The sequence below is a fragment of the Pteropus alecto genome, unplaced genomic scaffold (genome assembly GCF_000325575.1).
Source record: "Pteropus alecto unplaced genomic scaffold, ASM32557v1 scaffold104, whole genome shotgun sequence".
Lineage (NCBI taxonomy): Eukaryota > Metazoa > Chordata > Mammalia > Chiroptera > Pteropodidae > Pteropus > Pteropus alecto.
In genome coordinates, this window is record NW_006436664.1 from 3,752,332 (window position 1) to 3,762,182 (window position 9,851).

The 9,851-nt window shown below is 33.7% G+C and overlaps 1 protein-coding gene across 1 annotated transcript in view; it reads right to left on the reverse strand.

The window, feature by feature from the left end:
- Positions 1-284: 284 nt before the first annotated feature.
- The window catches only part of MIPOL1 (mirror-image polydactyly 1), a 260,822-nt gene continuing 251,255 nt past the window's right edge, over positions 285-9,851 (reverse strand). The window contains exon 13 of the mRNA XM_025047925.1: positions 285-366. Within this exon, the coding sequence (XP_024903693.1) occupies positions 333-366 (34 nt within the window). The 3' untranslated portion in view covers positions 285-332. The remainder of the gene's footprint in view (positions 367-9,851) is intronic.

A 9,851-nucleotide genomic window follows, 5' to 3' on the forward strand; every position in this document is an offset into this window, starting at 1 on the left:
TTTTTTTTTTTTCCTTTGGGAGACACAGTTCAAAAGACAAAATAAAAGTTTCAAATTATTTGTATCAAATAATATTTAATCCAGCATGAGCATCCCAAGAAAAGGGTTTGTTTATACCACTCACATAAAAAGATGGCAACCTATTCCTTTTTTTTAGAGAATAAAAGGGCTCTCACTCCTAAATCCTCCATAAATTCACAATATACGGCAACAGTTGCATTTTCTTCTTTAATAAGTGACTTAGTAGAAAACAGCATCTTTTGCTGATTCACTAAACAATCTGTTAGTGGATGACTCACATCTTCTCCAGGCTCTTTCGTCTCCCTTCCTCCTCAGCCTTGGCAGATGGTCTTGCTTCTAACTTCCCTGAAAAAGAAAAGAAAAAAAAGAGATGATTTCATTTGTCATCTAGTCCTTCATCTACCCTCATTCCAACTCAACGTTTCTATATTTGTACCAATACCTCCTCTGTTAGGTCTAGGAGGACAAACATAACCTCCTGTCCAGGACAAACATATCCACCCAAGTTCTTGATCCCAGACTCTTTTACTCTTCTGTTTTTCACTGCTTTACTAGCATCTTTACTGTTTCTATTTCCAATGGCTCCTTCTCTTCAGCTTTAAACACGTCATGGTAATCCCTTTTTTTGGAGCGGGGCGAGTGGGGACTCCTTAAATTGGTTTCGCAAAATCTTCTGTTTAAATTCCCTTGCTCTCCTTTTCACTGCCAAACTTTCAAATGAATGCTCTTCACCCATCTACAGTCTCCACTTCTCCACAGCCTTGCAATCTGATCTGCGGCCCCTTAAACTTCTTTCTTGACGATCATCAGTGATGCTTTGATTCTATCATGTTTTTACTCCATCCCCACCCCTCCGCCCCCGCATCTCAGTCTTAACAGTTCTAAGTATTCTTTGCAGTATTGAACACTCTCCCATCAAGGATCCCTTGACACCAGCCCATCCTCAATCTTTACTTCCTCTTGGCTGCTTCTCTGTCTCCATAACTGTCTGTTCTGTCTACTCTACCCTTCACTATAGGTCCCCAAGGCTAAGTCCATGGCCTAGAGAGATCAAAAACAGCCCTGCACATTTGGAAACTGGCTTGACACTTCCAGCTATGATGTTTATAAGATTTGGTCTGGCACTCACAGCTAGGCCTAGGAGTTCTCCTGTCAAACATAAACAATGTTACTGAACTCTAACATTAGACAGGGCCACTCTATAACACTCTATAACCGTGGAGAAGTGAGACAAAAAGAAGACCACTTTGTAATTTTGTCTAAGCACAGATAAAAACAAAGTCACTGCAAACCACAAAAATAGCAAATATTCCCCCATCCTAGCTGTTGTTTCTTTACAAATTATACCCTTAGCTGTGTTCTAGTCTTCCTTCTTAGATAAGATTTCTTAAGATGCCCAATTATAGAATTACCCCCACAGCATTCAGTTCAAAGTCCCAGTCTCTTGAACCCTCCCCCATATCACTTAACACAAGCCCAATCCTATAAGTCCTTTCTAATACCTTCTTACTGAAATGCCACACAGTTCCCTATGGTGTTTGGTCTCCCTTATTTGCAACAAGCAATTAGTTTAACTTGTTCATCTATAGGTATGTTCCTGATGGTCGTTCACTAGAAGACATCGATAGGCCCTTTGTTCTTTTGTTTCATGGCTTGAGCTATCATGCACCAAGCTAAAAGTCAATCCCTGTCCTCCAACAAAAATTCCCATCTTATCTGCTTAAAAGGTATTTCCGTGAATATGAAATACATTTAATTACAGCAATACATTTCTCTCTATAACAAGGCATGCCTCTTGACTTCCATATTTTTCTCATTCTCTTTATCACTCAGTCTTGAAAAGTCATAGTCATCATTGATTTATTTCTCCTATTGCCCATACATCTGTAATTAATTAATACACCCTACCAATAGCCCAGTTATCCCAACCTTTTCTTCCTTGACATTTGGAAGGTCACAATTTTAGTCCGTACTGTCTGTTATCTGTTGAAATAGCCTCAAGAATCTCATTGGCCAATTCTTACCTTTATACCATTTCTAGTCTAATATCACTGAACAAAACTTTCAATGAACACAAATAAGTGCTAACTTCTTGCGGCCAGAGTTTTCACAGAGGCTAAATTAGGAATTATATATGAATAAATCACACTGATTGCCCTCCTTATAAAAAATTCAATTGCCGCGCACATGGATTCGGGAAAGCAAAAATGCCCTAATCACTAAAGGATTGTGTTTCATGTGTTGGGATCTATTCTTAGAAATATAAAGTAAGGTGCATTTAAAAGATTCTAGATTAGATGGAAACTGGAGCATGCCTTGTGAAGCATGGTTTATACTGGGGATGTTTGGCCAAAGAATGAAAATTTCTTTTACGTTGGAGGATACTAGTTATTTCAAGCATGTGTTAGAGAAATTAGATTATTTATTGTGTAGAATTAGGGCCAGAAGGTAGAAATTTGAGAGGATTACAGATTACAGCTCAGTATAAAGACATTCATAACATGGTTATAGATAGAGTAGGCTACCTCAGGAAATAGTGAGCTTATCAACATTGAACATTCAAGTGCAGACTAGATGACCACTTAGGTAAACATTTCCCTCAAGTTCATGCTTTATTTAAACAGTCAATATCCATTTATCTTATCTCATAATTTGCCCTTTCTGGTGCTCTCATTCTTTCCTACAATGATTCCATCTGTGTCACTTTCCATTTACCTAATCAACTCCTTTTAGGACTTTTTTTAGTGAAGTCCTGTTTTGCAATACTTTCTCTTTCTCTCTGTCTCTCTCTGTCTCTGTCTCTTTTTTTTTTAGCGAAGTCCTGTTTTGCGATACTTTCTCTCTCTTTCTCTCTGTCTGTCTCTGTCTCTGTCTCTCTCTCTCTCTCTCTGTCTCTCTCTCTCTCTCTCTCCCCTGGGCATTTAATTCTAGGTTTTGGATTTTTTTTTTTTTTACTTTCAGCATTTAAAGATGCTATTTCATTTTATATTGATTTCTGTTTCTCTGAGTTTTATTGTTACTATTTTGAAATTAATATCTTTTTATTTTTTTCTTTTCTTTTTCTTAAGTTTCTACTGATAATTCCAATATCTAGGTTATCTTTGGGTCTGTTTCTATTGACTATTTTATCTTTTCATGTGGGTTATTTTTCTTACTCTTTAATGTGTTTTTAAAAAATTCAATGCCAGATAGTGTGTATAAAAGAACAGTAGAAACTGAGGTTCAAGTCCAAAATTCGCTCTCTTACTCATATTTTATGGTTTGGCTTATATTTGAGATCATGTTATGGTATTATTTAATTTATTTTTCTGTAAATTTTGGTTGATTAGTCAATAAAGATTATTAGGTTATATACTGTAATTCTAGAAGAGTTGAATATCTTGGTGCTATTTAATCTAGTATGTTTGTTTTACCTAAAGGGCAGAAAACCACAGATTAACATCATCATGAAGAACAAACCTGCACATTTAAAATACAGATCAGTATACTGGATTTGTATTGGAATTTACACTGTTTTAGTTAGATAATGTCCTTAACAGAGGCATCTCATAGAAAGACAAGTCGGACAAATGCATATTTGATTCAAATTAATATAGTAGTTGAACAATATGTAGAAAATAAGTACAGTAATACATGAATCAAGGTCAATCAAAAACCTTCCTTGAAAATGGATTTTAAGCTGGGTTCTAGATAGCTGGAGTTATAGTAAACTGTGCTGGTTGAAGTGAAGAGGTAGAATGTTCTAGAGGTGAGGGACATTTTAAGCTAAAGATTGTTGGCAAATAATTAGAAGATTAGGGAATAAATGGAACTACTTTAGTATTAAACAGTTTTATAATGTCTAAAGAAAGAGGAAAGATTTAAAAAGAAATATAATCTGAATTTATATTCAAAGCTAAGTCATGTAAGATGGGTTGAATGAAGAAAGTGACTAGAGTTGAGTGACCCTTTTAAGACGGATGTTGCAGTATGGTCACCAGCTAAGTGAGGTAGTAACGGAGGTAAAATGGAAGGATTTGTTTAATACTATAACTTGTGGAATCTTTTAGTGAAATGAATGGAGCTGAAGACAGGGAAGAGTTTAAGAGAATAAATACATTTTTAAATGCCATTTTAAGACAGTTAAGTTGAGGAAGTGACAAATCATATTCTTGTAGATGATGTTAGGAGGGAACTTCTGGCAGGGAAGATAAAAGATTTGGGTGCTATCTTTATCTCATTGAATTTCAGGAGATGAATCTCCATTTGCAATTAATTTATTCATTAATGTAAACAACACATTTGTTGAACAATTACTGTGTGTGTATGAAGTTTTATAATACTTATAGAGCTATTTTAGATAATTCTTGATCTCAGAGAATTTATAGTCTGCTAGGAGTGATGAAACAGTTATTTAACCATGGGGAAAAAATAGAAAATGGCAATTTCGGTTCCTGGCTCATAGTAGGTGTTCAATAAAAGTTTGTTGAATGAATTAGAATAAATGAATAAACGAAAGGTACAGAGAAGCACATATGAATACTAAGAGTTGACAAAAAAAAAGTTACATATGGGAAGATCAAAAAAGGCTTTTATAGGGAATAAAGTTACTAAGAAAGACTGTAAATGTCAGATAGTTTTAGGTATGACATTTCAGGGAGGGGGCAATTCCAAGTAAAGGTAAGAGTGTCAGGAAGTGGAAGCCAGGACGTTCATGGTACATAGAGGGAAAGATGAAGCTGAAGCATGATAGAGGAGGCTAAGAAAAATAAAGCCAAGAAAGTAGACTGGAACAAAAGTCTAGAGAGCCCTGAATGCTCTAAGGTATTCGGAGTTTATTCAGTAGGTAATATTTAGCATTAGAAAGATAAGGTATTGCTAATAAGATATTTGAATCACTTGAGGATATGTGGCTAGAGGTATAATAATTATGAGAAAGATGGAAGAGAGGAAGGAAAGAGAAAGTTTCATAGGCGTATACTTGGCAACTGAGACTTGAAGCTCCAGAATGGAAAGGAAGAATAGAAGAATTCAGGATCAAAGACATTTATTCTGCAAAAATGTAGGTATAACCCTCCTTCAAATGCTGAGGCTCTTGCTGGAAGGATTCACGTCATTGAGCTCGTAGAAGTGAAATGCAATTCATTCATTAACGGTTTAGAAAAAAATCTATTACTATCATTAGACTCAATTGTGCTATGCAATGTGATATTCCTTATTAAGTCTTTTCAGAGGTAGCAAATAAGAAGAGTTAGAAGACAATTTTCCAGGAAAGGTAGTCTATATTCACTATCTCTACTTCTACATTTTTCATTCACTTGTTAATTCACTACAATCTGGATTTTGCCTCTCATTGCAGTAGAAACTGTTCTCATTAAAGTCACCATGGACTCCTTAATTGCTGATCCTAATGGCACTTAGCTCAAATACCATACCCTCTGGGAAGCCTTCTTTAATCTCAAAGAAAGGGCAAGATGCCCTTTCACCTGTTCTGCCAAAGCATTCTTGAGACTTCCTCTATTATAGAACCTATCATACCGTATCGTAATTATTTACAGTTCTGTCATTCCTTCTGGACTATGATTATCATGAGGGTAGAAACAGTCATATTCAATTTTGTATCCCAGCACCTGGTATGGTGTTGTCTGACTTATTGACAATTACAAACAATAAAACCTCCTCTATTATCTCTTTCAATTCTCTCATCTAAATATACTTTTAGTAAAATACTGAAGACTTCCAAATATAATCAGATTAGAAATATTTCCTCCGAGAACATTACTTTCACCTTTACTTATACTGTAAATTATTATGTCATTAAGTGACTAATACGTTAATATGGCTTAGATGTTTTACAACTGAGCCCTTTGTCCCCTAACCCTCACACATCGCCACAGTCTGCTATCCACACTTCTTGTGACTTTACTGTATTGTTATTTCATTGGATAAGGACTATTTGATTTAACTAAATATTTTTAAGTGTCTACTATGCTCAGTATATTCTAGTTAGTGTTGAAGACTCAAATATAAATAAAAATTAAGAAAAATAAATACCTTCCACAAAATTATTACATAATTTGCGTTTTCTAATATCATCTAACAGTTTCATATAGTAATATAGCTCCTGGTCAATAAAGATGCTCAGTATTTTATTATTCTAATTGTTTTACCACATCTTACATCTTTAAAATTTAATACATGAAGACCGCTATTATCTACATTTTTATAAACACACACATTTAACCTCTTGTATCTAATTTTGCAAATACTTTGGGATTTAACAAAATTAATACATGCGATAGTTTGGAATTATCTTTCGTTCTTTCTCTCCCTTTTGCTCCTTTATTTCAGTTTTTGCGAAATGTTTCTTCCTATCATCTATAAAGTTCACGCTTTTCATTCTTTTCTTTGATTCTGGTTAATATCTGACTTTTCAATTTTATACTTAACTTTTACTTTTCCCATTACCTTGTTCATCTATTAATTTGACCATTTTACTCCTGTGAAAGATCTTCTTACGGCTATCTTACGGTAGGACCATGAAGGAATGATATAACTACATAGGCATCTACGTATGTCATGAAGATGGTCACCCAAAATCATCCTTGGAAAAATTTGGGGGCAGCATTTAATAAGGGAAGCAATATAGGGCTGTTTTCTTTTAAGAAAGTTTGTATCAAATTAGTATCTAATTCAGAGCAAAGTCCAAGAGAACCAAGAAATTGAGTTTGAGAGGTAAATTAAAGGATTCAACTCATTACTGCTCCATGTGAATTTATAATTTCCATGAAAACACAATACATATTATGAATTTAAATAATGACAGTATATAATCAAGTGTTAACAAGTGATAGAGACTAAACTTCAATGATTTTCATATGAAGATGATTGGTTTGGGTGGAACCGATAAATGTGGGCGAGGTTGATATTACTTGTGATAAATGTCCTAATGTCCTAAATGTATTATGTATACATTCCATAGTTCTAAAAAACACATTTATCAAACTAACTTCAACATTATAGTTTAAATAAAATCTATATGTGATAATGAAATATATGACCAAAGGAATATATTCATATTTTGCTATAATTTTCTTTTTGCTAAGAATTTTTCAATTTAATAATGCTGAAAATAGTTATTTTGAGTAGAGGAATTGAGTACATGTCTATTCAGAAATCATATTCATATATCTTTTAAAAAATAAATGAATATCTAAGCTTATATTCAAATTTAGTTCGTGATTTTTTTTCTTAATGTAAGAAAAGTCAATGAAGAAAAACCCTTTCAATAATTACAAGTTAGTTGTTAGCTGCTATTAAAGAAACTTTAAGCAGTCATATAAGCAGTACTTTTTAAAATGTCAACTTAAAAATTGTTTTCGGACATACTTTCCTTGATGCTTATAAACGACTGGTCTATTATGATGGGGTAGCGGCAATGGAGGTTTTGCTTTTGCTTTTAAAATGAGTTTGTTGGTGCATTTATGGATTTATATACATTAAAAACATTTAAAGACTGCAACAGAGGGAAGAAAAACAGAGGTTGAAAATTAGTCTTTCAAATATACCTCATCTTTATTCCTAACGTAAACTTTTCTTTCTTCTAATTATTTTTTATTTCTAATAAAGGATAAACTATGCATATCTGACAATGTTTGCTAGTAAGAGAATCTTAGAGAAGATTTTCAAGAAAAACAATTTTAGGTAATAAAACATTCTTTGCAATGTACCATTTGTTAAAACAACAAAATGAACAATAAGACAGACATATCAGTATAAACTTTCTATCCATTTATTCGATTTTAAAGATATCAGAATTAATATATTACATAAAACTATTTTTAAAAGCAAAGCATAATTGTTTGCCACGATTATTTTAATATATTTTATTTCCAAGATAATTTAGACTTAGGAAAGCAAGGTGTGGAATGGGAAGAGTTAAAAAACACGAAGCAACAGTAACCCCATTTAGATAAGGGGATAGATGGGTGGAGCAAGGGAACAATGCACTAAAGTGCTTTTCTTTCACAGATCTTGGTTCAAATTAAGGTTAAATTCCACAGGAGGATGTGTTTTCCCCATATGGAGTCTTAAAGGACATGCCTTTGTTTCCAGCTTCCCAGAGAAGATATATGTTAACACAAACAAAGCATTTCATAATAAATTTAACTTTTATAGAGTGACTAATGCCCTGTGGAGATAAGGTAGACTCTTACTCACCTGTGTTTAATCCAGGCTGAAGAAATTATGCCAAGGGCACACTGACAAAACTTTATTTCTTTGGAGAGGATGGCAGTAACTTGGTAAGGAGAAGAAAAGGTCTTCGTTTTAAAAGTCCCATTGGAATGACTCTCCCTTCTTCACTGTGAACACATTTTAGCATTTATGTACTTTGGAAGGACAAAGAGGTGAGGTAAGCCTGCCAAAATTTGAACCTGTGTTTCTGGGAACCTGTTAGTAGGTCAACTGTTACGAATGTATGAGAAACTACAAAGAAGCGATGGATACTAGAAATTTGGGAGTTGGACTACCAATAGCTTTAGCAAAGCCTGCACGCTGTTTCTTCTTCTAGATCTCAACCAAGGTGACATGATGCCACAGAGGATCACTATTATCAATCAAATCCAGCGTGGGGGGATAGTAGGGGTTGGAGGTGGAACAGCATAGAAAGAGATCTTTTCTGCTAGAAATATTTAGTCTTACAGTTAACAGATAGAAAAATATACTTTTAAAATTTTCTTAGAGTCTTGTTAACAGTAATTTGTTAATCTATCTCTTCCTTTTAAGAAAGATAAATTATTTATGTAAATAGTACTTCCCTCTTTCCATTTCTTTTATCTTAATATTATTCTTTATAAACTACAGGCCTAATTCTTAAGTTCTTATTCTTGCAAAATGTCTCTGAATTGGCGGCTAGGTAATTCACTCCTTGAACATACACAACTCTTTTGCATGGGCAAATCTCATTGATTTCAACTGAAGATGTAAAAATTAGCTCTGTGGCATGTGAAGGAATTCCTTTTTGAGAAAGGGAAACAAAAACCTGTTTGTGTCAATCACATATCTGACTATACAGATATATAGTTTAATTTATTTTTTATATTAATGAATCGCTCCTTGAAGAAAGGAAGGAAATAAGAAATCTATTTGAAATTCAAATTTAATAGAATAGTATTCTCCCCTCCTCCACTCACTGACAAGGAGACAATGACATAGAAGGAATTTGATTTTAAGTTTATGAGAATTTTTGAAATATCTCTTTAGTGTATCAATCTGTAGGTCACTAATATTGATTCTAGACAAAGTTAAGTATCATCATTTATTTCAAGCTACTCGTTTCTTTATAGTTCCAATTTCCTTCTTATGTTCTGCATTAAATTAAAAAAAAAAAAACACCAAAAAACAAAAAACAAAAAAACCTGTCCATTTATCTTTACATGTCAGTGACTAACAGAAGAAAACTTTTCTGACCCTAGACGGCTAGATAAGAATAATGAGATTTCTCTTCTCGGGCCATATAATATCAAATCCAAGATTCAGAAATTATTATCTATTCAGAAAGGAACACCACAAGGGGGCAGGTGAATCCAAGCAAGGTCCTAAGTGAGAGGGTCTCAGCATTGGGAATTCTGGTCCAAGGAGGGGAAAGATGAAATGAAAATTAGAAACAACTCTAAAGATAATATTTCTTCATGAACATGAGCATTAGACTTGGATCATCCAAATGAAATTTTATTTAGATTATATCCAAAGACATTAAATACAATATACCAAGAAATAGATGAAAGAAACCAAACCAATGTAGTCCCACATTGGAAGTGTTTACTATATTTACAAAGGCCAATAGTATC